Raw genomic sequence first — 27,802 nt, forward strand, 5'->3', positions numbered from 1 at the left:
ACAAGAAGGAGGAAGGACAAACCAACAACTGCTGAGCAATAGCAACTTTGCCCTGTCAGGTCGGAGGTTTTCCACACCGGGCACTGATGGAAACGGATATTAGTGGTTGGTCGATCGGTCGATAAACGCTTCAATGTGCGTTATCTGTATCCCTGTGTGTGTGTGTGTTGCTCTTGGAATGGCGTATCCACAGAAATTGTGAGCATTAGTGGGCACGAGACTCCGGTGTCGCTGCGTGGCGAGTTCGTTGTACCGTGGGTCGAGGACATGTGTCGTTAGAATTTTCTTTATTGGAATGCGATTTCATCGTCGTCGTCGGTCTTTTTCATTGATGGCGCACCAAACTGCGTTGAGGAATGTTGTCTTTATATCGGTCGTCGAGAAGTTTTTGCTTGGGGACGGCAGGAGTCGTACATCAGTGTTGGCATGTTGGGAGTGTGTTCACGTATGCGGCTGCGTTTTGCGGGGAGGAAATCACAATAAAAGAAGCGACATTTAATGGCAAATTCATAATACTGCTTTATTATTGCTTTATTCCCAAACCAAAAAATGGCTATGTTTTGCATTGTTTTCCTCTTATTCCACACCGCTCACCATACATTGATGTGCCTGTTTTGATGGTGGTTTCGATTTCCTTCGGCATTTTACGATGGCGTCATCATTGAAAAGGGGGAAAAAAGATCGTGGGGAGACCACCTATGCGTGTCTCTGTGGGTTCACGTGCACCCGGTTCAGGCGCACAGACCTTGAGAAAATCGCTATCGACAGCTGTTGTAAATTACTGCCTCACTCTCTGTGTGATGGCGTCCGTGCGGCCCGTACGGACGGTAAGTGCTTCGGAAAACGCAACCACAGACACACTCATACAGGAACCGAACAGTCGGCATCGTTTATCGTGAGAGAGAGAGGGCCCTTATTATTGCTATTGGTCGGTCGGTCTAGCACAACCGGATCCATCTTGTCCTTTCGCTCCACCATCGCCGCCGTGCCACCGTGATGGGAGTAAAAGCGAGTGGGCCATATTACAGCGAGCTGTACACATATTTCCCTATGCTGCTTCCCGCGAATGGGACCATACGAAAGGGAAAGGGAATGTTCCAGCAGAAGCAGCAGCGCTAACCGTCGGAATGTTGTGAGGCAACATTTTCCTTTGGGACATGCGCATTAGCGATTCCTCCTTGCGCGGGTCGGTTCTTGCGGGAGTGGTGGAGCAAACGATGGATGGATGAACTTGCCAGTGTCGTTGAGAAAAACCATACCACGATTGCTTTCCATGGTGTGTTTCTTGTGCTGGAAGCGAGGCGACCAACTGGACTGTTGTCTGTCGGTTCCTTGTTGATTTCATTTACGAAAACAGCATGCCTATTTCCTCCCACTTTACAGATGAACACCATCAAGCCGAGATCGCCACTTCCGGGCGGATGGATTGGGTGGATTGGAATCGAATCTGTCCGGAGACCATTTTATAGAGACGCTTATAATAAATTTATTAAAGGAAAGTTTTGTATCTGAAGCAGCTAAAGGGTAGCTTAGTTCCTTGCTGCAGTAACAATTAGTCTGATTGCTCGAAAACACTCGCTTGAGACGGGGGGTTTTCTTCTTCTCATTGTTGCGTCTTGTGCCAAGTGGCCAGGATGATCTCAGCAGGGAAAAAGTACTTATCGTATCGTTCTCTTTCGAGTGGTGCATAATCGTTAGAGCGGCGGGATTTACGCTAATTACTGATTACTGCATCATGGATCAGAAGCAGTGTGAGTTGTGAGTTATGATGATTAGTCGAGAGGCATTTAGGGTTATGTTCTGCGACGTGAGGATGATGCTAAGAAGATTTTTATTTTTTTAATTAATTATTGAAAAAATTTTTTTTTGCTATACAGGTGTTAGAGTATTTCAAATACTTTTGTAAGGATAGCAACATTAAGCGCAATGTTCTCAGATGATATCACAATCGGAACACATAATTGCACACAGTCAGTATAGCAGTTTTGGGGAAGTCCTTGCAATACATAGGACTAACTTGATTATGTCCAATAACAGTGTGAGAACTGGCTTCAAGAAAGAGGCATAGGGACTATGCTAACTTGCGAATGTAATTGCTGTATCATGTACTACCGTTGCCAAACAATTGGGCATCCTTGCGAAATCATCTGAAACTACCCTCAAATATGGACCTGACCAACATTCTAATTTATGTAAATTGTTTCTAATGAGTGTGTAGGTGTTTGTTTCTGACAGAAACACGGGTGTGTCCTTCCATGCGATTCTCTTATCATTGAATGCGTATTTAGGCATCTCAGGAACGTTTAACGACCTAAACTGTAACATGCCCCAATTTAGTATTCGTTTTCGCGCTACGTAGCACGCTCGTGTCGTCTCTCCAGTGACTCTTGGTCAGATTAAGGTGTTTTTGTGCTGGTCGGCTTCTGCACGGGAGCTAGTGCCCCCAGGAGCGTCATAAAACATAATTCCGTAATGTATCATAAATCGTTTATCGCAGCTGCCCTCGCGGACGGACGGACGGTCGGTCGGTCGGTCGGCCGGCTTTGGGAGCCTTTTTTAGGTCAAGGATGATGGGAAAATTTACTGGCGAGGATGAAATTTGATCTGTTCTCTCGCATCTCGAGTGGACTCGCGCCCGGTGTTTTGTTGCGCCCGTGCGGTGGTGAAATAAATAAATGGCGGAGACGCCTTCCGAACCTGACCCAGACGTATTTTCGGCTTCAATTACACTTCCAGCTCGATTGCTCGCTTTTCGCATCGATACACTTGTCCTCGGGGCGAAACTGTGTTCCGATGTTTTTGGTGTGCCATTTTTGTTATTGGCATAGCAGCGACTGTTTGTTTGGTGTTAAAAATCTGCTCCAAAGAGGATGGTATGCTTGCGTGCTGGAGGATGTTGTTTACGCGTGAAAATGGTTTGGTCATTCGAGAGCAGTAGAAGACCAGACTCCCTTCAGGTGGTGGTGGTGGCCTTCAGATTATTTTGTGATTTCGCCGAGAGATAAACATAATCCGGAATGGGATTGCTCCGGTTTTGCTTTGATTTTAATCACTTTGAACTTTGAAGCCATTTTAAGACATCAAACGAACGGGGGTTTAGATGATTGTTATAAATTTACTCCTCTAATTTTTGTCCATTTAAAGAAGGGAGAATATCTTCCTTTGCCCATATATACGAAGGAAAAAGGGATCGTTCTCAAAAGGGATACCTTCCCCAAAGGACTTTTCACACAGTTGAAGCAGCACGTCCTCAGTTCCTTTGTGACGCATCAGCACCACTAACACCAGCAGCAGCACCAGCAGCAGTACTCTTGTCCGTTGCTGCTGGCAATAAATCACAACTTCACCGCTGTAAATAATCGATCCAAGTAGCGCGACATTTCGTGACAATTTCAGTCTTCAGCACGTTTTGGGGGGAAAACTGCGAGTCACGAATGCTGACCTGTTTCTGTGTGTGTGAGTGAGTGTGTATTGTTCGCCATGGAGTCCGTCCCTTTGGGCTTTGATTGGTTTTCCAATAATCGAGCCGAAAGGAGTCCGAACCGACTTGCCTGCCAGTGGTGTGTGTGTGTCTAATGCAACCGACCTGGTGCGGATTTTCGGTGGACCATCTTTCGTGTTGCACCTATATTGCACCGGGACCAACTGCGTCTTCGGGGTGTGTATGTGGCTGGTGCATTACCGTAGCCTCAAGTCAATGCAGCACACTCTACCATGTGCAAGCGTTAGGAAAGTTGAGGTAACATTATGAACCACATGAGTAAAAGGGGTTTCTTCAGCATTTTTTCTTCTTCGTATTTTCGATGCAGAACTTGAGTACCATTCGTGATTACACCTTTCCGTGACTGTGGTTTAACCCCCCGGCGGTCAGAAGGTTTTACACTGCAATGGGTAACCGCAGTTTAAGCTTGCCAATGGTTTTCCCACGGAAGCCGACCTTTGGCGGTGGCGTGGTGGTTTCTACAGAAAGGTAGCTTAATCTCTTCCCAGTAAGTTCCGAAGGTTGATCGTGGTTGCAGTGGTTCTGGCTGGCGTTCCGGTACACGAGTTGGAAAAGTTTTCTGTAACATGTTTAGACATGGTGTATAGGCTCGAGCAAATAGGGTTTACTTTTCCTGAGTAAGTTCCTGAGTTTTCCTGTAACTCGATTAGGCACGGCTTTAGAAAAATCCATACATCCTTTGGAGTGGAATTCTGGATACTTGAATGAATATTATAGTTTTAATTTAATTCACTGAATTCAGAAAAAAGTTATAAGCTACGTAGTTAGGTCGAAGCCTCATGAGGTCTGAAGTTACAAGTCTTCCTGGGGGAACTCATCAAGCTTACTAATAGTCACAGAGTTCTCTCCTGATATGACTTTATTCATTTCTTTATCGTTGAATACGTATATGCATCCGTTTGGCATATTGTTTTAGCAATTGTTTTTATTTAAACTGCCAGTTTATACATTAAACAACAGCGTTCAACGCGCGTCAAGCAGAGAACGCTGAACGTGAATAAAACGTGAACTACTTCCAACTCGTTTACCTTAACTTCCTGACGTACGTATCGCTCCATCCAACTTTGATTGCACTCGAGAAGGCGTATCAGTGCAATGTTTTATTCATCCAACGTGCATAATGCTGTGTGTCGGGCCGAATAAAAGCTGGCCGAAGGGGGGGACTCTTGCTATGCATCTCATCGTCCTCTGGTGCATTGGAAAGTGCGTTTAGCAATTCGACCCCTCCTTCCCAGAGCCGCCCTAAAACAAACTCCGGTGTGTGTTGTTTTGTTTTTGATTTTCATTATCTTGATGCGCGTTGAAAAAGATGGATGACACGGGGGTGTGCATATTTTGTGAGCTGGATGTTGGCTTTTTTTTTGTATCCTACTTCTGCTTTTCTGCATTATTCGAAGCTGCATTGAGAGTTAATCACCCTCGGGCGTGGTACCGGCGGGTCAAGCTTAACGCCCTCGTACCGGTAGAAGCATAGGCGTTCTATACGGCTTAGAGTTGTGTTATTTTTCCTCGATGCTTTTGATTGCTTTTAAGCTTCTTTTGCATTGAAACGAAGTTGGTGTTGGACGGAACGTTGCCGGCAAGATGAACCTGAAAAGGTTAGGTGTTTATTCTACGCCCGAAGGAGGATCATTTTCCATTCGAAAGAATTTTGCCCATCGTGTATTAGGTGTATAGAAAGCAAGATTTTCTTTAGCCGAACATAAGAGCAAGCAAGACGAGAAGGAAGTACAATAAAATATAGAATGTAGAATAAGCTCGTGGGGAGGCAGCTGTCTAAAAATAGACTGAATAAGTACGATAAGTCGCGCAGTTTTAAAAAGTGCCCACAAAGATACCGTCTCGCTATACTACTACCCTGTCCGATGAAATGAGTTATTATTTATCGCTTGACTAACGCTCAACTCAACAACCATCTATTTGTAGGTGAGCAATCAGTGCGTCTGAAGCAAGACCAGACCCGAGAATACAAGCAAAGCAAAGTGCAAACTGTACTGTTGGTGTACGATTGTGAAGAAGTATTTATTGTCAAATTCAGTGCCTCTCAACCAATACAAACAAAAAAGCAAGCAAGCAAGCAGCAAGAAATCCGTTCAATTTTCACCACAGCTCAGCCGCATCGAGTGGCTTGACTGTGTGCATCTAGTCTAGTCTTTTGAAGTGCATAGTGCAGCAGACGCAGAAGAGAACGTTGCCGACTTGCCGAACGACGACCGGTGGAAGACGTCCAGAAGAGACATCGTATACGTCCCAGAAGACTTGCCCGGGTGCAATCAGCATTGCTTAATCCAGCATTGCAATCACATGCAGACAGAGCGGCAGGAAGGAACACACACCCACACACACATACGCGCAGAACCATTACTTCCGTTTGACTGAAAGCTTTAACACATCACGAGCTACGGGCTGCGTTCGAATCTGAACTGATAGAGTTCGAATACCTGCATACGAGAGAATCATAAATCTACCGCAAAGGAAGGAGCTGAACCATAAAAAACCGGCCTACAGAGAAACAGAGGAATATATTTTCATTCACACTGAGGAGTGTTTGGTGCAGCGAAAGGAGGACGTGAAACGGAATCCCAGAGCAGCGGCAGAGTGTACTATTCCTGTCATACCTCATACCTTGTTCAAACGGCTGTACGACTGGCAACAAAGAGATAAAATAGCTATTTTTTCATCGACAATACATCCGACAAGTAGTTCCTATGCGACGCGAAGCGAAACCTTCTACTTTCCGCTCCTAATGAGAAGCTCTAAACGTTCAAATTAAACATCAAGCTGCACAACATCATTTCCCGAAAAACGCCCCCACAACCTTTCAGCGGGTCAGATCGCATCTGTCAAAGTCAAGCAGCACGTTTTGCAGAAAGCATCAATAGCTGCAGGCAGGAGGAGGCCACGCGGACTACGGCAACTGTCGCCAGAGGTTAGCAATTCCGTCCGTCCGGGGTACGGTCTTGATTGGTCGTCGGCGTCGGAAGCGTTTGGATGCGTATGGTACGACCGGTATAATGTACGTTGGTTGCCTCCCCTACAACGTACCCGCCAAATAAACTCACAGCGAGAGCGGTGAGTTCCGCCATTCGATCGTCGCACACCGCTTGTTGCCATCGCACAGAGTTATCGCGCGCGCATGGTGTTAATTTTAGAAGCTTCCCGCGGCGCAACCTGAGGGACGAATTTATCCGCACCAGAGGCAGCACGGTGTGCTAACTGGGACGGCCAATTCCCCGTTCGCTCTACTCACTCGACAAAAGACACGGTACGAAAATCACGCCGCTGGCAGATGGGCAGATTCGTGTTCGGGCAAAAAGGTGGCGAAGGACAGCAAGCACCTAGAGCACCGAAATAAACGTGCAAAAAAAAAAGTCGGACGAGCGAAGAATTCGCGCCAATTGTTGAAACTTAAGCCCCAAAAAAGGGGAAAAGATATTGTTTATAATTTTACGACACAGAGCAAGAGAGAAGGAACCAATATTGAACTACAGATCTATTTTAGGCCACACAAGCACTGTTGGTTAAATGAGCCCCAGTCGGTGTCATTATTGTTATCACTGTTGTTGTTGCGGTAGCGGAAGTCGGAATAGCACGAGCACCGGCAGCGGACGGATCGGAGGTAGAGGTCCGCTGGGTTGGATGCAGCTTTGGCAGCGCAAGCTAGCAATCGCAGGCAGCAGGGAAAAGTTTGCCGACTAACCGTGTGCGGTTCCAGGCACAAGCAACAAGCGCAAGTGGAAGAAAAAGGGTCAATTGGTCGGAAAAGCGAAGTAACGGGGCAACGGTATAGTACAAGTGATGGAGCATTCGGCAAAGTTGTTGGCCGGTGGTAGTGCGGGTGACAGCAGCACCACGAAGGAGCCGCCGGTAGCAGTTCCTGCTGGTGGTGGTGGTGGTGGTGGTGCGTGTCATTCGAGCCAGCAGCTTCGACCGGCAGCAGCAACAGCAGCGGGGAATGCAAGTGATGCGGAAGTCTGTGATAGAAGTAACGTGGTTACTATGGATGAAGTTGGGGAGACCTTACCGCTTGCCGGACGTTCGTTGGATGCAGAGCTGGCGGAGGACAACTGCACCGATACGGATGATCAGAATAGTAATTATCTAAGCATTAGTAACAGTCGTAGCAGCAGCTGCTTCGACCTGCCCGGCGAGTGTTCACCGATGATAGGCACGGCGCGACTGCAGCCGTCAAAAGCAGACGAAAGCCGGATGACACTCGTAAACGAAAGGTACCCACTGCAGTCGGGACAGACCGGTGGTGTACCTGTACCAGCTCGGGGACAGCTCGAAGAGTTGCCGAGAATGGTGGAGATGGCGGGCGGAAGTAGTAAACTTTCTGGGTCAAAGCAACGGCTCGATTATGACGACGATGAAGATGCTGAAGAGGATGATGATGAGGATTCGTCCATGTTGACACATTCGGCCGCAACGACGGCAACCGTTTCGTCCAACAAATCTCGTGTGCTGGTGAGCGCGGACCAGCAGCAGCCCGGCTGCTCTACCGGAAGAGTTCCGGATGCCAGCGTTTGCTGTAACATCGTGGACAATCCGGTCAGCGATACGGCTACGGTGGACGTTGGAAGTAATGCGACGGGTAACGTACAGGACGGGCCTCGTACACCAGCAGCAACCGGGATGGCTAATGGAGCTGGTGCAGCTGCCGGTGGTAGTGGTGCAAATCCGCATAGCCGAGTCACGACGACACCCTCAAACTTAAGTAATTGCAGTGGCCTACCGACCGTCACTATGGTGCAGCTGAAGCAGAGCAAAAATCTCATCTACTTCCTGCGATTAATCTTCAATCACTGTAAGGTTGGTAGACCCGAGGTTTCACGAACCGAAATTGACCCAGCAAAACTATGCCTAGCGCTGCTTTCTTCCGTCACTGTTGTTTCGCGTAATTATTGTTTCGTGCGTTTTATTTGCCAGCAAAGCAAATGGCGGCAAGTTCATACTGTGTCTGCATCATGTTATTATTTGCTGGTTCTCTTGAAGAGATATCATTTATGGTGAGCGCTCCATGCGAGTGGGCAACTGCATCGTGGATCGGATCGAGCGGTGGTAGATAGGGAAATTGAAATTTGCGGTTTGCAGGATTTCATGTAGACATGACTGTGAACATGGTCCGTCGCGTGTTTTGGAGGATGAAATTCAAAATGACATACGCGGATGTATACGGCTTGTTGCTTGTGGTCGTTTTCGATTGAAAATTGAAGATCCTGTAGATCCCCATAAAACTCTTAGTAGCTTGCTCAGTATATTTTAATTATGTTTGAACATAACTGAATTGAAAAATCGATGTTAATGCTCGATAGCGTTATGATGATGATAATTATTCCAATTTATAGTTCATTTGCATATTGATAATCCCCCGTGTTACCTCAATTGCGGTACAGATTGAGCTATTTAATATGGCTGATTAGGAATGAAATTTGTGGCCGAGGCTTAGCTTCATTAACTATTTGAATAAATAATGTCATAAAAAGCATTTTGATACGTTCAGAATACTTAAATTAACTTTCCACATCATAATTCACCATGGAGTGTGTCCTAATCGCTGACAAGCGGCGTACCCTATCTGACTGTGCATATCAAAACATAATTGATCACCATTATTATCATGAGTCAAATTCTCACCAAGCACAGAACATACTGCTGCTGCTGCCTTCGTCATCATCGTGGCTGACTTTTTAAATTACATTTCTGGCTTTTGTCCACCATTTTATCACAATGGCGTAGCGTGTGCAAAGACTCATTGTTCTATTTTCACCTCTTTTTCAGAGCTCCGGTATAGGAGAACCGAGCGTTTATCATGCCTTAGTAGTCATATTTTTGGAATTCTTCGCCTGGGGACTGTTAACAATGCCCGTCATAAATGTAAGTATGTAATGCGTTGTGGACGAACACTTGCAAGTGAAAACTAGAGCGAGAACTAGGGCCTCTAGTTCTTTCCACTTTCTACGATCATACCGTGCCTGGTGGCGACAGGTTACAGGATGGTCTAAATTGTATTAGACATACCATAACGATTGCCTAAAAATAGATATACCTTACATAACGGTTTGACCGTACAACAGTATGTCCGTCCGCTAGCTTTGACTGATGCAACAGGGGTTCCGTCAACACTTCAACTTTTTTCCGGTTGTTTCGCTTTCTTCAACGTGTTCCGCAGGTCCTCAATCAAACCTTCCCGGATCACACCTTCCTAATGAACGGGTTGGTAATGGGCATAAAGGGCATACTATCATTCCTGAGCGCTCCACTGATTGGTGCCCTTTCGGATGTGTGGGGCCGGAAATTCTTTCTGCTAATTACCGTGTTCTTCACCTGCGCTCCGATCCCTCTTATGTCGATCAACTCTTGGTAAGTAGGAGTGGCGGACTTACACGCCACGGAAAGATGTGTAATTCTTACGCTTATTGGCTATTTTTTTCCAGGTGGTTCTTTGCAATGATCTCAATCAGCGGCGTGTTTGCGGTAACGTTTTCCGTCGTGTTTGCCTATGTAGCGGACGTTACGACGGTGGAAGATCGGTCACGAGCCTACGGCTTGGTGTCAGCCACGTTTGCCGCTAGCTTGGTACGTATTGTGATGGCTGCAGGGCATCGATCGAAGAATGGCAGAGATTGATTTTGATGCTTCTCGGCAGGTTATTTCACCCGCGCTCGGAGCTTACTTGAACGACAAATACTCGGAGCCGCTAATTGTTGCCCTGGCCACCGCAATCGCGGTGCTGGATGTGTTCTTCATTCTGGTGGCGGTGCCGGAAAGTTTACCGGAGAAAGTGCGACCCAGCTCCTGGGGTGCCCCAATCAGCTGGGAGCAGGCAGATCCGTTTGCAGTAAGTGATCCCCCCCCCCCCCCGCCACCGTTCTTCATTGGGAGGGAATTTGTCTTACAACGCTTTTATTTTCTGCCCATTCACTTCAGGCGCTCCGTAAGGTTGGTCTGGATCAAACGATTCTGATGCAGTGTGTTACGGTGCTGCTCTCCTATCTGCCAGAAGCGGGACAATATTCGTGCATTTTCGTCTACCTGAAACTGAAAATGCATTTCAGCTCGATCGATGTATCGATCTTTATCGCTGTCGTCGGTATACTAAGTATACTGGCGCAAGTCATCCTAGGTGATCTAATGAAGTAAGTGCTTTAGAAGGGACGAAAATAGCCGGCGGAGCGAACAGAACCAAACTAACTTGCGGTTTTGCGTTTTCTTTTCCCGCTACTCCAACAGGGTACTTGGTGCAAAGCGTACAATAATAATAGGATTACTGTTCGAAATGTTACAACTGCTTTGGTATGGTTTTGGCAGTCAGACATGGTAAGTCGGGAGGCGGGCGTTCGGCTATGGAAGACCGGAAGTACAATTAATTTGGTGTTTTATTTGTAGGATGATGTGGGCAGCAGGTATTCTTGCTTCATTAGCGTCAATTACGTATCCGGCGATCAGTGCATTCGTGTCGATACATTCCAACCCGGACCAACAAGGTAAAGACACAAGAGCATTGTTTGAGGGCACTTCGGGAGTAGAACTAATGCATCGCTTTTTCTCTCTCTCTCTCTCTCTCTCCACGCAGGGGTGGTCCAGGGTATGGTGACAGGAATGCGCGGTTTGTGCAACGGTCTTGGGCCAGCAATGTTCGGCGTCATCTTCTACGTGTTTCACGTCGATCTGAACGACGAGCACAATGTTGCGAGCCATAGTCTGAACGGAGCGGGCATCGGTGCGGTGGCCGGTGGTGGAGTTTTCGACGGTTCCGATGCAAAGTTTGTGCGCAACGAGACGCTGCTCGGGGGCTCGGTCCACCATCACATCGAGGACGAGTATTCGCAGCTCATGCCGGGCCCTCCGTTCGTGTTCGGAGCGCTGATGGTTATATGCGCCATCGCAGTGGCAGCCTTCATTCCGGAGACGCCAAGCGATACCATCCGGCGGCCATCGGGTGAGAAGAAAAGTAGTTATTTTTGACTTTTTTTTATCTTTGTTTTTCCCTGGTTTCTGTTTGTGGCTTGGAAGCAAAATGGACGTACTAACAACAGCGGCAGTGTAGCACGACAACGATTAACAAGCGGGAAAGGTCGTCAATTGTGTTTCGTAGACTAATCCACTAACCGATTCATGGCGCTTTATGTGGTCGATCGGTACACTTATTTCTTAACAATCTTAACCATAACGTATACATTTTGGGGTCATTTTTCTGTAACGTCTCGATATGGAACCGGGGGTCTGTGCTAGTAAATTGTTGTTCAAAATCTTGTACCTTAACAGGCAACGTGTCTTATGTTGTTTTGTCCTCGTTGGCATCCAGTATACCCCACTATTTCTGTTATTTTCGCTTCTTTTTTCAAACCCATTTTCAGAGAGCGGCTATCGGAGCCAAGACAGATTGACCGTGCTTATTGGAGACTGATTAGTACGGTTGATGATAAGTGTGACAAAACAGCCCGGGCGATGCAACAAAATCCGAAGCAAACCATTGCCCAACGCATGGGGTCAGAGACAAGACAAGAAATGGATAGAAAAGTGCGCGAGCCATTGAACTTTTTTTTTCACGACCCTCACCAACCACCACCAACTGAACCCCCGCCGCCCTTACTAACACCCAGCCATTTGCACCGATTAAAGCTTCCCCTTTGTGTGCCGCACTTAGCTCACTTGTGGATGGTTTGGGATAGTTTGAGCATAGCAAATGCATTCACCTGTATTACTACACACACACACACACATACACTCATCCACCCAGATATCCTTGTGACGGTTGTACGTCGATTATGAACCTCATTTTACTTTCCCGTTTGCTATAATACACTCTCCACGAGGGAAATGTTCATCCTGGCAAAGGCAGGGAGATTGTTGCTGAATGTAATTATAAGTTTCATTTCGTGTTCGTGTACAAAACGTCTTGCTACGCCTTTCTTCTACTTTCTCTTACGCTCTATTGTATAGTATAGTACTACGCGGCTACGCGGCACTATCAATCCCATGATAAGTAGTGTGATCATGTGATCTTTTTTATTTTATTTTACCCATCCTTCTTGCTTCCCACTATTTATCGCTCACATTAATCGTGTTGCAGATAGGGAAAAAGAACTGTGTGCAAACAACTTAGAATAGAGTGAACCGGCTGCAACAAGCGCTCCTCATTCCATTCGAGCGTGTTAGTATTGTGTGTTAATGTTTTCTTCTTCCTATCAATAATATGCCTTTGAACATTCTACTTCTGCTGATTGCTTCTGTAAAACCACTATAATAAAATAGTTTGACAAAGATTGCGTGTAGCAACATGCAACAGTAGATCGTGCCTTAGCTAAAGCGATTAATAGGCATCTGAATCTGTACGCTTAAGCTCTCTCTAAACTGCTGGACTTTTTGACTTTAAACATTTTCCATCTTTTTTTTCTTTTCCACGAACAAATTTTCCTTCCCGCTGTAGTGTTTTAGACAAACCAAAAAGCAAACAAATTTCCTGTACAAATACTAATAGAGGGTATCTGCGGAAGCGTGTTGCGACTATCAATACTAACCTTTCTCTTCAATATTTCTCTCTCTCTCGCTCTCTTTCCCTCGCAGGGCTCTCGTTGGACGTCGATTATGAGTACGAGCGTGGCCGAAAGGTAGCGGGCCCACTATCACCACTGATGCACCAGGACTCTGCTCAGCTATAGTTGTGTTAAATTGTAATCCCTAGCGCACACACTCGAGCCGGCTCGGCTCGCTGGTGGTGTAGTGCGCTCGATAGCATCCTAATTATCGTCATCATTAGTTTTTACAATGTAGCGTAAGCAAAAAGCAGCAGCAGCAGCAGCAACACTTTGGTGACACAATGAGAACGAAGAAGCGTTCTCAGCAGGGGCAACAGCGTGTGTCAAGAGGTTCATATAAGGCGTTAGGCGAGCTTTTTTTTCTATGAGGTTGAGGTGAAGTGTAAAATGTATTACTCCTCGTTCTTATTTGGTTTTGTCATCAATTTTGGCGTTTTACTGGTAACTTGCTTATGGTTACCTGGTTGTGCAGGACGGTGACACCATTATTGCCTCCTTCAAAAACTTTATTCTGTTTGCCATCGTGGATGGTTAGTACCGTTGGTTTGTCCTTTTTTACGATTTGTTTTACTGTCGAATGGTGTGAAAAGAAAATTGTGTTTGTTCAAGTGCACGGTTACTAGGTTTTTGATTTTAAATTTGCTTCTCATTGTCGTTATCAGCCTCATCATTTGCATCGTTTGGTTTTTTGTTTTTACTACAGCATACATGTTTGTTGGGGTTGAATAGCTTTAAAACAATAAAACTGTGTTTCTTTCTGGTTCGGAGCTCTGGGAAAAGGTTATAGGAAGAAGAAAACAAAAATCCCCACACAGTTGTGGCACAACGAACGAAGGTACCCCGCTAGTAGGATCGCCGTTTAAGCTCTTTTTAGAATTTTGCAAAGTTTGTCCAAAGTTGTTTTTGCTCTAGTCTAGTCAATTGACGGACACACTTAACCGTGAAGAAATAAAAGAAAAGAACACACTCACACAACACCGCCAGCAGCTCGCGCTCGTGCTGGTAGTACACGAAACGGGTTCGCGATTTCCACTGCTCGCGCTAACTAATCCTGCGCTGTTTGCACCAGCGCGGGAACGTTTTTGGTGTTGAAAGGGGGAAAGCGTGCATTACGAAGGACGATAATGTGTAGGAAAAAAATTAGGACTGAATGATAGAACGAGAAGGGAAAACGGGCGAGGAAGAGAGGGAACGAGCGAACGAGTATTTTGGTCCGTGGTTCGCTTATACGTGTACGGCAAAAGCAAACCAAGAGTGATAGTAGGATTAGATTATCGATTAGCCAGACGCAGGAAGGATGATGATAAAGCGCAGCTAAAGTGTGTGCGTGAGAGTGTGTGTGTGTGTGTGTGTGGTGGTGTATGTATGTATGTGGAAAGGCAGTAAATCAGAACGTTTACAGTGTCACACAGAACCCTAAAACCCCGTCGTACCGAAAACAACAAAGGCACTACCATTAGGTTTACTTTTTTCGCCTGCTGGGAAAATCGAGGCAGATATGTGTAAAGTGTAGCTGTGTAAATTATGTTAAAGTAGGATGTTTTTTGCAATCATTTAGAGGGGCATCGTTTGACTTGGAATTCGATTTTACTACACCGCCCCGGAACAGATATGCGCGATTCAGATGAAATAGAGGATTTATAAATTTGTTGATACCGTAAAGCATGAAATGAAGCAATTAACAGGGCCTCCTCAATCCTTCCCGGGAGCATTTTTACCGCTGTTGTGAGCAGTAGTAGAAAAGGATGACAAAGAAAGATTTCCTTTAAGATATCGCCTGCGTACATAAGCATCATATCCAGCAAGCGTTTGAGCGTCGCCATCCGGTGGGTTTGGTTGGTTGGCCCTATTGTTTTTTTTTTACTAGGCTCTTCTACATGGGACTTGGGAAACGATCGTTTACCGAATCGAATCGTTTTCCGTGCAACCACACCGATAAGGATAATGCCATAACACGTACTCTACAGTTGACATACCAGCACGAAATCCCTAGTGTAATATAACGACAGCAACAAAATGAAACATGTCAGGAGTAGAAAAAGGGAAGAAGAAGACACATGTTACATAGCAGTACCAGCATTACAGCAACAAATCAAGAGGTAAATAAAATAGTGCGGATAGCCATGTAAATGCCACTCGCGTCGTCGTGTGGCCGTGCCGTCGAACACCGCGGCTGCATCTACTACGGGGGAGGGCGCGGATACACAACACTGTTAGTCCAAAGATTATGAATTAACTTGAACCTACTACTAGCGCCTAGTGAGTTGAGTATTACGCATCAGCGCGCGTTTTATGAGAGAAAACAAATGGTGAGGAACACGCGTAATGTCGTGTCGTGTGCGTAGAGGATAAACTTAACAGAAAAACAACAGAAACAAGCAAACAATAAAATACAATTAAAAGTAATGGAATCCCCGCAACATCATACAGCAAAACAACACGTGGAAGGGAGAAAAAGACCGGGACGCGTAGGGGAAATTAGTTCCAATTGCGTTTTGTTTCGGATGTCCCTTCGGCTCGAATTTCTCTGCAACGATGCAACGAAATGGCCCATTCAACTTCGACAAAAAAGATGGCGTTCGTTGCAATTGCAAATGGCGTGGCCTGTACTGTAGAAACACGTGTTTGCTGCGATATCACAAGGCAGGAAGTAGGAAAAATGGGATTTTTTTTTGTTGCATTGTTCTTATCGTAGAGTTGAACGCACTTTGGAACGAATCAAAAGACAAAAGTAAAGCACGGTTGTAAACGCAGCTGAGTATTGTTATTGCTGAGCCGTTTTATCTTGGCCTCCGGGTTTTTTTGTATTTTGGCTAGCAGTGCTACTACTATTACTCCCCCTACTTCATCCCTGCGACTAGTTGCAGTCTGAAACACACACGCACACACACACACATGGATGCATTCACAATTAGGCACAATATTAATGCCACAATCAACAACAACACCAATGTACTGAAGTGTTGCTAGCGTGTCCTTTCCTTTTCCTCCGTGTGTGTGTGCTCCATTTACGAAACGCTTTATTTTCTAATGGCTACGTTTGATAAAACAAATTTGTTTTCTGTGTTCACTCTTACATGGCCATTTCTCGGCAAGTGGTCGGGAAAACTAGATACACACGGTGCGGATAGGATATACATACATAACGAAGGACAGCGAAATCAAAACGCGTGTTGCATACATCCCTTTTCTTTCAACTATTCCTCTCTCTCTCTCTCTCGTGTGCTTTCATTCTTTCTCCCTCGTCCCTCATAACTGTTGAAGCTTTTAGAAAGCTTTCGTAGGAGGGAGAAAGTGAGAGAGAGAGTGTGGTGTGTGTGTGTGTGAGAGTGACTGAACCTTGAATTCAGCTCGTCTAGCAAAACGCTTCTCAAAAGCCCGATGTTCTGACTCAGCACCGTACTCGCTTGTTAATTCACATCTTGCGACGAGCGTGCAGTATTTTCGGGGGCATTTTATCCGAAAATTGTTATGCCACCGAAACCGGTAGCGAGTCGTTCGGTCGGTGTGGGATGAGTAAGGTTTTATTTTCATTTGCCCGACCCGCCGCTTCTTCGCCAGCTCTCTTCCCACCAGCCCCCCGGGTTGCGTGTTGTGTATTACGCGAACATGGTGGCAGTAATTTTAAAAATATCATCCCATCGCGAGAGGGAAGAACTCGACTATGAGGCTTGACGCTTGATGCGCCCGAACCATCCCAAACCGCTCCTGATAGGATGGCCGGACACCGGTGTGAGTGGCCGTTGCCTGGTGTTTAAAAATAAGTTCTCGTCAAATGGCAAAGCGGCATCCGGCGTGATGTGTAATTGTAGCGCGTACTGGCGCGGACGGAACACTGCGACTCGTCAACATGCCTTGCCAATACCGATTGTTTTTGCGTGCAATTTCGCCCCTTTTTTGCAAATCACAGGAATGTGTTTGCTGAGTGGTGTTCGTTTGGTGGGATTTTCATGTGTGTTTTGATAATATATCGAGAGCGTGGCGTTCATTTAAATTCTGAATGGATGACTAATTTGAGCGATACACAGTGCGACCGGGTAATTATCGGACGTTTTATTGCCCCAGAGATTTAAGGACCCTGTAAATGCTTATGCGTTTAGGTCGCTGACCATTAAGAGCCAGTAATGAAATGAGGGAAACCAAATCTGTTAATGAAATACGTTGTATAAAAATAACCGAAAATTTGTTCTAAAAAAATCTCTTCCTGTATCTTTACGCTTGAAAAAAGATTAAAGTTTAGCGCTGAGTTGGTGGTTTTTTTCATTCCTCATTTTTCTCCATCTTTTACATCCACCCCGGAACAGGTCCAGGCAACGCTAGATCGCATCCGCGCCAGCAAGAATCTGCTCAGTCAGCTGCAGTCGGACGATGCCCTGGAGTCATACCGTACCGAGGCACGCTCGAAGCTAAGCGAACAGACTGCCCGCAAGCTGGCGGATAAGCTCGCGATGGCGAACAGCGAAGAGGACGATTTCGTCTCCACCGGCATGACGGCACGCAAGGCACTCAAGGTAAGCATTAGGGGAAAGGGTGGGGTCGCCCGCTAAGGAATTTATGCTCGAAAAAGGGTATTAAGTCCTCATTCCATCATTTTAACGACACTCGAGAGTAGGCAACACTTCCGCGCCAGGCAAGTGACTCGAAGTGTACAGAGAAGGTGGCTGCTGACTGTGAGAATTGGAATTTATGTTGTGATTTAAAAATATTCTTGCTAGTAGAGCTGGAATTTTGAGCTGCTTGTTATGAAATGATTTGAAAATGCTGTTAAATTCTTGACATTTTTGATTTGCAAGTAATGAGGCGCCTAAAAGTATGCAATTTTCTATTCGAAAAGACCTTTTTATTGTTTAAAGCCTTTTAAGCACGTTTTTCTGTACCTTCTGAGGATCTTGTTCCGAGTTCCATTAAATTCCTTCACCCGCAAAATCTTTTCACTTTAATATCACCTCCTTTCATCATTCGCTCACTCGCTCAGCACTAAGCATACTAAACGCGCTTGTATCATACCGCTGCTTCTTTCTTTCCATTGCTTTCTTTTCCGGTTGCACCATGTCCGTCTTCCCTGTTCTACGCTCTCTCCTTCCTTCCCATCGTCCTGTACTGATCCGTTTTCGATACGTCTGCAGTACAAATACCGCAAATATCTTCGCCGGGACTAAGAGCTTCACGCGGTCGGATCGGTCGTCGCCTGGGACACGCGTGTGTGTGTGGGACTGTGCCAGGTGCACTATAAGCACGTCCTGCTATGTATATGTTGTACACTCAATACCAGCTCCCAGTCGATGGATGACAAAGAACGTCTTTAAAAGTCATTCTTGTTGTGCATTGCATAACTTTAGGCGCTATCTCACTTTGAGCTGAAATTAGTCAGCCGCCTAAAAGTATGCACTATTCACGACAAAAATAACCGTTTTTTCAACGAGCTTTTGCCCATCGAACCGCATTCATTCATCCATCACCCGTTCACCCGATTTGTTTAAAAAGGGAACCCAACTTTTGACCATCCTTTCCAATGTTTTGCTCCCGTTTTCCCCTCCGCTGTACAATGTTTCCCGCGGAACGTCGATCAGATCCGTGCCAGCACCGAAACGTCCTCGCTGGCCAAAAGCTCCCAGGCACTCAAGTGGAAAGACGAAACGGCCGAATCGTACGCAAGCAAGCGTGCCAGCGCGACAAAGGCCCGTCTGCAGGACATCGACCAGGAGATTGAGGAGTTTGAGGCGAAGCAGGCAGCCCGGGCCCGGCGTAATGCACAGCTGAAGCAGCTGCTGGCGGAAACGGCCGCCCAGGATATTGTGCCGGCCAGCCTTAGTGAGCACTCGGACGGTATGAAGGTGACGACGGGTGTGTTGAAGGTGAAGACAACGCAGAAGAAGATGGTCAGCTTTTAAGCCCCGGCGTTTTGAGGGGAGCAAGGGGGAAAATCCCAACGGAGGGAGGGGAGGGAAAACAGTCCTTAACAGGCACGTGTGTTGTTGATTTTAGTTTCAATCTCTTCGCAATCTCTTGTGTAATATTTGTGTAATACGTACAAGTTGTAGGGCAACCTAGCTGGTAAGAACTTAGTTTTTTATCCCAAAACAGAAAGGAGGAAAAACATGGAAGGAAAAAGGCAATGAGGAAAACTGGTTTAACAAGGTGGGGAAAGTGTAAAGTGGGAAGCGAAATCGGTCTCCTCTGATCCGATACAGCAAACAGGATGGCTTTTGATACTGAAAGACAGCAATATATTAGTAGCAGTAGCGCGTACAACATGCAGCAGGCCGGGCGTGTGGCGCGTGACGAGTGTGCGAGTGCGAGTGTGTGTGTGTGTGAGTGTATGTATCGGGTTCTTGTAGCCGTGTCGTGTCTCGCGAATCTGTTCTGTTCTCGTGTGTGTGTGTGTTTTTTTTAAATGTACGAATTTAAAATGAAAAGTGACGCGGCGGCTGCTTGCCATCGTGTTGTTTTGCTTTTCCGTTCATTCGTCCGTTACCGCTGTACTGCTGATGCTTCCTCTTGAATCGTTCTACACCGATGATGCGTACGAAACCAGTAAAACCCTAAGTTAACCGATGTGAAAACATGATGCATAATAAATGATGTTTATTTACTTGTGGCGTGTGTCCGTGTGACTTTGTTTTTCTGATTGTGGATGGAGGTGAAAATTTTGAGAATCACGATACGATTATGATTGTGAAAATAATGCAAGAATCGAGAGATTGTACTAACAGTAATGAAAGTAAAATTAAAGGCAAAAAGTTCTAATTTCCATAGACTGTTTTAAGTTTTATAAAATGTCGATGAAAAATAAATTAAAACTAATTTTGGTTTTTAAAAATTCAACCGTTTGAAGCTTCCACTAATTAGTACAGCGATAATCGTAGAAGCGTTACGGTTTTAGTACAAGCGTACACACCGTAGATACACACCGTATTGCATACCTTTAGGCGCTCGCTGTTGCTCTCTTGCTTGTGCTTGAAGAAAACAAAACAAACGCAAAGCTTGTTGCTATGACGCCATGAACGCCGGCACGTCGACCTGCTTGGATGTAAAATGTTGCTCACAATTGCCACAGAGGACGCACCGAAATGCCAACTGTCGTGTGTGAACAAGTAATTGTACGACGTGATACTTACTTTAAATCCAACGGCTGCTCGTGTGCTCGAAAGCGAGTGCAGGGAAGTCTTTGTAAGGCGAAACTAATGTAAACCGATTAGTTTATGTCTGAGATTACATAAATTTACACGCTCACACACGCGCACGCACGACCAAGTGGCAGTGTGTGTGGTGGATTAACAATGTTAACGGCTTCGGTGAGGTTCATGTTTAAATAAAACCGTCAGCCTGTTGACTGAATCGATTGCATTACGTTGGCTGTACAAGTGGAGCTCAAGTGCGTTGTCTCGCTGTACAGCCACTAATTTACTCAGTCGCACTTGCTCGTGCTAAATCGTCTGCTTTTGCGTCGTCATTACTGGAAACCGACACGATCGGGAGACCATTTGTCGCCAATAATTCATCCGTAAATGTGGTCGCATGAAAGGGGAACGCGAGTGAAGCGTCTGAGAGTAAAAACATCACTCCAAACGATCAGGTAGACCAGGTGTTGTCGCTGACGAATGATTTTGATGAAATACTTCGTCCGTTTAACCTCGAATGAAGAGGCGCACTAGAGCTTGTCTCGTCATCTCATCAGATCGTTTTAAAAATGTAATTTATGGCTTCACAAGCGTGGTAAAAACAGGCGACACGACGTCTTAGCTGGATGAGTGTTTACATTCCAGCCGAAAGGGGTAAGGTCATGATCAATTTAGTAATGATCATGTTAAGGACAACGGGTAGTGGATTCTGCTTGATTTTAATTGAGTGAATATAGGGGAAAAAGTATAATGTTTATGTTTCTTGCTACAGAATGCCAATGGGAAGTAGCGATAAATCAAAATAAAATACTTACAAAATAAAAAAAAATAGTGGTTACTTCTTTAGAACTGCTTCGCACAGAAAAGAAACAGTTTCTCGTTGGTAGATCTATTCCCCTGCGCAAGAACACAGAGTTCGCTTAGCAGTTGCTACATGTCGTGTAGTCTTGACAAACGCCAGCTGCCGATTGTCAAAGCACATCACCGCTTTCCGTATGCATTATAACAGATTCAGATTGAGTTTTGAAACCCTAACCGTGGGTCAAACAAGGTTTTTTCGAATAACGTATCCATTTCTTTACAATTGTTATGAAGTTATCATACCTTCAACATGCCTCTAATGCCCTTTGAAAAAAGGGGACAACACAACAATTTATCCACTTCAACCACCGACAAACGCTATCCCTGGCCGGAACGAAGGACAGGCCCCGGATTGCTTAATGCTCTCAATCCTTGACACTGAAGCCGAAATTGAGCACGGTGTCCCAGGCCAGTGTCCTCCAAAAATAGGACATTTTTGCGTCACCTTTAAGTGCCGTTGCCCCTGTAGCAGGGGGGACGTTGCTCAGGGGACGCGGGACCGATGCCACTGTTGTTGTACAGCTGACAGCAAGAAAGTGCGAATTATTTCCGGTGACTAATGGATGGAGTATGGTTGTCGGTTAAGCGCAAGGTGTGGATGGGGTTTGGTGGATAATGTTTTGAATTTGCTTGGACAGAAGAAACATGTTAGGTTGTTGTGAGTTTGCTCTCTCAATGGAGGAATACTGAATATATTTTTGCATTGTCCTACAGAAGGAATTTATTTTGTTGTTGTTTGAGGAATGAAGAGCGGATGGTTTAAAAAATTATATTGAATTTTGTTTTAAAACCTTCATTAAGTTACATTAATTCGTCCAAGTTATGCCGGGAAAAATAATTCTTCCCTTGGAAAACGATGGAGACGCCTGGTCTTTCACACCTTGCGACTCATCATTTTTACATCCCAAGCACAAAAGAAAGTTTTTTACGCATCGCACAATCCATCGTTGGCCACTTTCCCTAAAATAAACAGCCTCCCCCGGTGCCATACATCTACCCTCAAAATCGTGCGCCTCTTTGTCCTTTCGGTTTCAGCACAGAGCCCCGAGTGTCCTCGGACAGTCGCACACAGGGCATAGGGCTTCTCGATGCAAAAAGAAAGACCGCCATCGGAAAGGACGGAACCCGACCGCTGATGATGCACCTCGAACCGACGGCCGACATTCGGTCGGAATGTGCGGCGTGCGCAAACCGCTCACATCGGATTCATCCTATGCGAAGGAGAAGCTCGCACAGAAAAAACGAAGGCTGGTAAAAATAAGATAGTTAATTTTACCACAACGAATCGCACCGGCCAATAACAACAACTGCAATGTGTGTTTATGGGCCAGCTGCTAGTACTGCTGCAGCAGGCTCTTCTTTCTACCGCCTCGGTGCAATCGTTCGAGAAGGATAGTTTTACTGCCGCCCTACCGGGCGTCCTCCGAAGCATAGCTACGGGTTGCATTCTTTGAATAATCGCGTCGCTTATATCATCATCCCGCACGGTCCGTTTTGTAGTGCGTAGGTCGGTGAAGAGGGTGGCCGGGTCATCTGTCGCTCGGGACTGCCGGATCTCTTTTTTGAGGATGATAGATCGGGCCAAATGTGCTCAGATTTACATGAGGTGAAGCCAACCGGCCAATACCTGCTAACCGAGACAATAAGCGTGGGATAGTTGGGGATTTTGGGAATAAATAAACAATTTCTCGCTATTTGTCGAGCACTCCACTGGCGGGTGCTAATTAGTCGCTGATTGTGGACATGGCAGTGGGAACTATTTTGATGCTCGTGCATGTTAAAAATGCAAATAAAAGTGGACAAAAATAATGATGTGATTGTTGAAGGTTTCATAATGAGGCTGCTGAATAATAGGGCTGCTGGCACAGTTACCAGAAATCATTTGAAAGAGCAATGCGCAATAAAATTATCCCTAGAGCGGCCTTATTTGTTTAATGCTTGGCTCCTCTAACATGTGATTGCATACTTTTAGGGGTTGTAAAGGTTTGACAGGTGTATAGAAATGAATTAAAGCATTTATCAAGACATACTTTTAAGTGAGAGAGTTTTATATTTATTTAAATTTGTTTACAGTAATTCAAAGGCTCTCAAACCTTTATGTGATCCAACAGGACACACACTATTTGAACAAAATTAATTTTGAAAACACTTTTGTTACATCAACATATGATTGCATACTTTTAGGGGTTAAAATCTTTTTATAGGAAATCGAAATCGAGTACTTTTTGTGCTAGGTACGCTCTTTAGGATATACTGAATAAAAATGCTGATTAAGAGTATTTTACATAAGGTGACAATACAATGACTACTAATCCATAAAAAATCCTTTAAATTTAGGTAAACTGGTCTAGCTCAAACGACTTCTTAAAGCAGTATTAGGCCTTCTTCCAATGTTTTCTCCATTTTTGGCCACCTACAACGTCATCAAACTAACCGATCCCACTATCCCACCAAAGATCGTCCGCTTCCGCTGACGAATGGACGCCCCGGCTTACGGCTATACCGTTTGTTTCCGAGCCAGCGTTTTTGCGGATTAGTTTCGGTTGCGCGGGAATTTGCTTTTATGGCGCACGAGAAACCCCATTGACAGATCCAACCGAGAAAAAGAAGGTGTTTTTACTCGAACGTGCGAAAATTGTCTTCCTGCCTTGTATTCCTCGTCCCCTTTCCAAAAGTGATCTCGCCAACTCGCTCTTCGTTAAATGATCTTCGTGAACGTGACACGTTCGAGCGGCCGACTCTGCCAAACCGAACCCTACGAGCTTTCGAGACGGTCCGTGTTTGGGAAAATAATGGGGACGTTGAGGGGAGGGGGGAGAAGGGGCGACCCGAATGCTTGAACGCTCGACAAACGTGTCGATTTCGATACCGTGCGGTTACGGGAAGCAGTCAGTCTCTCTGTTCATTCCACCGGATTAACAAGTCAATTTCAACAGGTACGGCGCGTGTTAGTGAGTTTTGGTTGATTGCTTATGATCAAGGTGTTACCTGTCCTTGTTACCTGTGTTTGTGTTTTTAGTGTTATTAAATGGATTTTTTGGCTTGTTGTAACGGTGAACCAAAGAATTTTTGCAACGAAAAGAAGGGACTTTTTGAAAAGAATGTGAACTGCAGCTGTGATTAACATTTTGTTGTATAACGTGGTGAGGTGCTCTAGAGACATTTTACGAACATTTTATTGAATTTGAACACTCCCTCCGAAATGGTTGGAATTTAAGCCATCAATAACATTCCTCCTTTGCTGGCAACTTTTCAATGATTTTTCCCCCTGCTTCATGTTTTTTTTGTTCTCTCTTCGCTTGGGAAATTGTTTGTTTGTCCGCGTTTCGGCGCATCGGTGGCCACGCTAGAAATTGGCCTTTATCGATTGGCGGGAAGATAATTTATTATTCTCCCCCTGAAGTGGCAGATAAATTGGCCTCGTTAGCACATGCTCAAAGTGCTTGTAACGAAGGAAGCGAAATTAATTACGCACAACGATTGATGTGTGGTGTGTGAATGAATAATTAATCAATCGTAAATGGAAGAAACACAAATTTTGAATTTTGGGCTAAAATTTTTAAATGAGCGATTGATTTCACGTACAAAAATGAACTTCAATGTATTGTTGGCACGACATTTGTATGTACAAAGTTAACCCGAATTGGTTTCGCACACTGCCAACGGTAAAATGCTTCGCCCATCAACGCCACTTCACATAAATCATTCGTCGTCAAACTCATGATCGGCCAAAGCCGGCGGCCTAAAAACTGAAAAGCTGTCACGATCATCACCGCGCAGGTATCACGCCACAAATCATCGTGGACGGCCGTATCTTTCCACCGCTCTTTGAACCCTTTGACAGCTGCAATACTTCCGCCTACTTGGATCGTTCTCGTAGGCCCGTCAAAATGTCACCGTACGTTGCTAGGCGACGGAACGCCACACAATACGACGCGACACCCCACGACCAGATGCTGAGTCAATCCAGAAAAGCGACGAAAAGAAACTCGTGGCCCTAACAAGACCACGCCGTGATCGAGACCGTGAGGTTGAATTTTTCTCTTTTTTCACACAAAATCGATCGTTGCACTGTTGCAGTATCATCGGGGAGATGGAAGCGAGAAGGAAAAAGATGCCAAAATACGAGCGGCTAGTAGTGCATCGCGTCTGGTGGCGCAATCATTCAACCAGGCAATCGCAAATAATGTCTAATTTTAATCACCGACATTAAAAGCCTTGCATTTGAGTGTGTCGTTTGGTGTGTTGTTTGTTGTGCTGTATAATTCGAGGTGGTTGTACCAGGAAAAAGGCAGGATGGAAAACATTCTCGAATAATCCATTTCGCTTTGCCCGATCGTGGTAAATTAATCATTCTTTCGGTACCACAGGTACGTTTACTTCTAGTATCAAATAAACCGGCCTAAGCATGGATGATGGTGCTGCATCCACTGGCGTCATTGTGAAGAACAAGCCGGGCGCAAAGCCGCTGAACATCGTCGATGACTTCAACCGTCGCAAGATGCCGCTTTACAAGCACTGGGTTCGGTAAGTGTGTCTTGGGTTGGAAAACAATTAGGGAACTAAATTGCTGAAGGCATTTAAAATTTAAAGGGACATGTTGAGTTATCTAGAATATATTTTATAAATATTTTACACTGTATCAGAGAGTTAAAGTAAAAGCAGCTTTATTTTGACGCACGAAAAACATACTTTCAGGCGCGTCACACATTTCCCCTAGCGTAAGACCCCTAAAAGTATGCAATATGCTGTTGCTCTTTAGCTTGTCATTTTTTTTTTTACATAATTTTACTTAGTCGACCTTGTTCGAGTGATGGGATTGCAGGCAGTCCTTCCAACATATTGAATGTTTCACATCCAATCCCTTCTTTTACAAAACTATGCTTAATAAAAAGAAACTATATTTATAAAAATATTTGTCTACATGTCCAACACAACAGCCCACAATTCTTGCAATACAACTACATGTACGACTACCGCGTGAACTACTACGATGACGTCATCGACTATCTGGACCGGCGATCACGGGGAGTTGCGTCGGAAATTCCACGCCCTCAGACCTGGGCCGAACGTGTCCTGAGAACCCAGAAGACGTGAGTTGATCCTTTGCATCCCTCTTCCTTCCAGAATAATTATAGAAATAGTTCAAATCAAACTCCCGGTTTATCTTTTTCCCCTCGTCAACATTCTCATTCCAGCGCCCCGCGTGACATCAACGATGTGTACAGCTACACCAGCATCAGCCACAAGAAGGACGACAAGAAGCTTATGTACACGCTAAGTAATCAGATCAAGTCGTACAACTGCCACTCGAAGGCATACACTAACAGAAAGTACCGCAAGATCCTCTAAAATGCGTTTCCTTTGGCTTCTTTTTGTTACTTGGGGGGGAAGCAAAAATCCATCAAACAAACCAGAAACCCCCAAACCTCCCCCCCCCCAAAAAAAAACTCTGGCAGAAGGAGTTCCGTTCCTGTAGCCCGCCAGCTTGCTCCCACTAATTTGTGCCGCTCTTTTTTTATACGAATGAAATTTTTAACAACCCTCGCAATAATAAAAAACAAAATGCTTCCGCTTGTTTAGCTTACGAAAATGCAGTTTTGTAAAATTTTAAAAGAAAACCCAAAATAACAAAGAAAAAAGGAACTTATAAAGACAAAAAAAAATGAAGAAACAACAAAAAACACCAAAACGAACAAATGCTTATAATGCACTTTACGCACAGCATAGACAGAGAGACTCGAAACGAAAACGAAACGTTGCCCCTCGCTCCCACGCCTTCCCCTTGTACCCTTCCCTTGCCTACCCTGCTCGATACGATCCCAAACGATCCTTTCTCTAAGGTTCGCTTTCGAAGTTTGCTGTTAACGCTGCAGAGTCCTTGGAATTCGAAATCCAACCCCACAGGACGATGCTGCCTTGCTTTAACGCCTCCTTTAGTTAAGATGTGTTTGTTGTTTTAGCGCTGTGTTTTGTTTTGTTTCACAGATTTTTTTTTACAATCCTTGCCCCCATTATCTTCCCTGCCCCATCTTCCTTACGGCTTAAGTAAGTTAATGCGCGCGAAAATGTGAAACCTGACAAATAATTGCCACACACGCGCGGACACACCACGTTCCTACGGGTTCGAACGAGTCCGTAATGTGCTTGTGGGAGTTATATTTTTTATATCTGCTTTGTAATTATCGCCTGTTTTTAGTTTGCAGCTATTTTCGCTTGTTGAAATTGGAGCTTAGCAAATAAACTAATTTGGGTGTGATACATGATGAACTGTATTTAATTTTTTCCCTAATTTTCTTCTCCTGTATTCGGGCACTCGGTTCGGTGCGGCAGGGAAAAGTCGACCACTGGTAAGGCTCTATCTGAGCACTGCTTACCGAGGCTGGTGACCGGTTAGGAAGCGACGAGATCGGATCGCTTGAGCACACACACTCACACACGATTTAACATATGCCTAGTCCGTGTCGGTGGAACTGCACACCCAGAGTAATGGAAAAAGAAAGAGCAACAGCCCAATTGCCCACTGTACTTGCACAACACATTTGATACTCGTTGTATCGGCCCGTTTTGATACCCGTTGAACAGCTCTTCAAAAACGAACTTCAATAAACGAAAGTAACTGCTAAACTAAGCTGAATGTGTAGTGGTGTTGGTTTAAAATCGATTACCTGTTAATTATGCTTTTGCAGCAAAGGGGTCGGATGGTTTGAAAAAGGCTTTCTTTTGAGAGGTAAAAAAGAAATTCATTATTGTTGCTTCAAAAACCATTTTCTTCC

General features: G+C 45.1%; 3 protein-coding genes across 16 annotated transcripts in view; all 3 read left to right on the forward strand.

Annotated features, from left to right (window-relative positions):
- The window catches only part of LOC118510209 (hippocampus abundant transcript 1 protein), a 29,733-nt gene extending 14,130 nt beyond the window's left edge, over window positions 1-15,603 (forward strand). For 3 of the 12 annotated variants that reach the window (XM_036051752.1, XM_036051753.1, XM_036051754.1), the window contains 9 exons: window positions 9,284-9,379; window positions 9,675-9,865; window positions 9,940-10,081; window positions 10,152-10,343; window positions 10,433-10,641; window positions 10,736-10,822; window positions 10,892-10,989; window positions 11,079-11,456; window positions 13,073-15,603. In XM_036051752.1, coding sequence (XP_035907645.1) covers window positions 9,284-9,379; window positions 9,675-9,865; window positions 9,940-10,081; window positions 10,152-10,343; window positions 10,433-10,641; window positions 10,736-10,822; window positions 10,892-10,989; window positions 11,079-11,456; window positions 13,073-13,167 — 1,488 coding nt within the window. In that variant the 3' untranslated portion in view covers window positions 13,168-15,603. Of the gene's footprint in view, window positions 1-5,428; window positions 8,315-9,283; window positions 9,380-9,674; window positions 9,866-9,939; window positions 10,082-10,151; window positions 10,344-10,432; window positions 10,642-10,735; window positions 10,823-10,891; window positions 10,990-11,078; window positions 11,457-11,862 lie in introns of all 12 variants that reach the window. The other 9 variants (XR_004905981.1, XR_004905983.1, XR_004905984.1 and 6 more) reach the window with 9 other exon arrangements.
- A 1,616-nt stretch (window positions 15,604-17,219) lies between these two features.
- Window positions 17,220-19,643, forward strand: LOC118510210 (the record flags this gene model as incomplete). Its single annotated transcript, XM_036051755.1, has 2 exons — window positions 17,220-17,555; window positions 18,615-19,643. Coding segments are annotated over 2 exons (657 nt in total), but the record flags the coding sequence as incomplete, so codon positions are not given.
- Window positions 19,644-23,527: 3,884 nt separating this feature from the next.
- LOC118510215 (flightin) lies at window positions 23,528-27,657 on the forward strand. 3 transcript variants are annotated; one of them, XM_036051776.1, is made up of 5 exons: window positions 23,528-23,962; window positions 25,397-25,553; window positions 25,967-26,119; window positions 26,225-26,307; window positions 27,360-27,657. In XM_036051776.1, exons 2-5 carry the CDS (start codon window positions 25,435-25,437, stop codon window positions 27,413-27,415), a joined length of 411 nt encoding a protein of 136 aa, XP_035907669.1. In that variant the 5' UTR covers window positions 23,528-23,962; window positions 25,397-25,434; the 3' UTR covers window positions 27,416-27,657. The 3 variants fall into 3 exon arrangements, with proteins under 3 accessions (XP_035907669.1, XP_035907667.1, XP_035907668.1); XM_036051774.1 differs by having other exon boundaries at window positions 23,811-23,962; window positions 26,225-27,657; XM_036051775.1 differs by having other exon boundaries at window positions 23,956-23,977; window positions 26,225-27,657.
- Window positions 27,658-27,802: the final 145 nt, after the last annotated feature.

The sequence above is a fragment of the Anopheles stephensi genome, chromosome 3 (genome assembly GCF_013141755.1).
Source record: "Anopheles stephensi strain Indian chromosome 3, UCI_ANSTEP_V1.0, whole genome shotgun sequence".
NCBI classification, from domain to species: Eukaryota; Metazoa; Arthropoda; class Insecta; order Diptera; family Culicidae; genus Anopheles; species Anopheles stephensi.

Coding starts and splice junctions, on each gene's coding strand:
- LOC118510215 (XM_036051774.1), top strand. CDS start 25,435: ATGGATGATGGTGCTGCATCCACTGGCGTCATTGTGAAGAACAAGCCG. Junction 25,554..25,966: donor CTTTACAAGCACTGGGTTCG/GTAAGTGTGTCT, acceptor CCAACACAACAG/CCCACAATTCTTGCAATACA. Junction 26,120..26,224: donor GTCCTGAGAACCCAGAAGAC/GTGAGTTGATCC, acceptor TTCTCATTCCAG/CGCCCCGCGTGACATCAACG.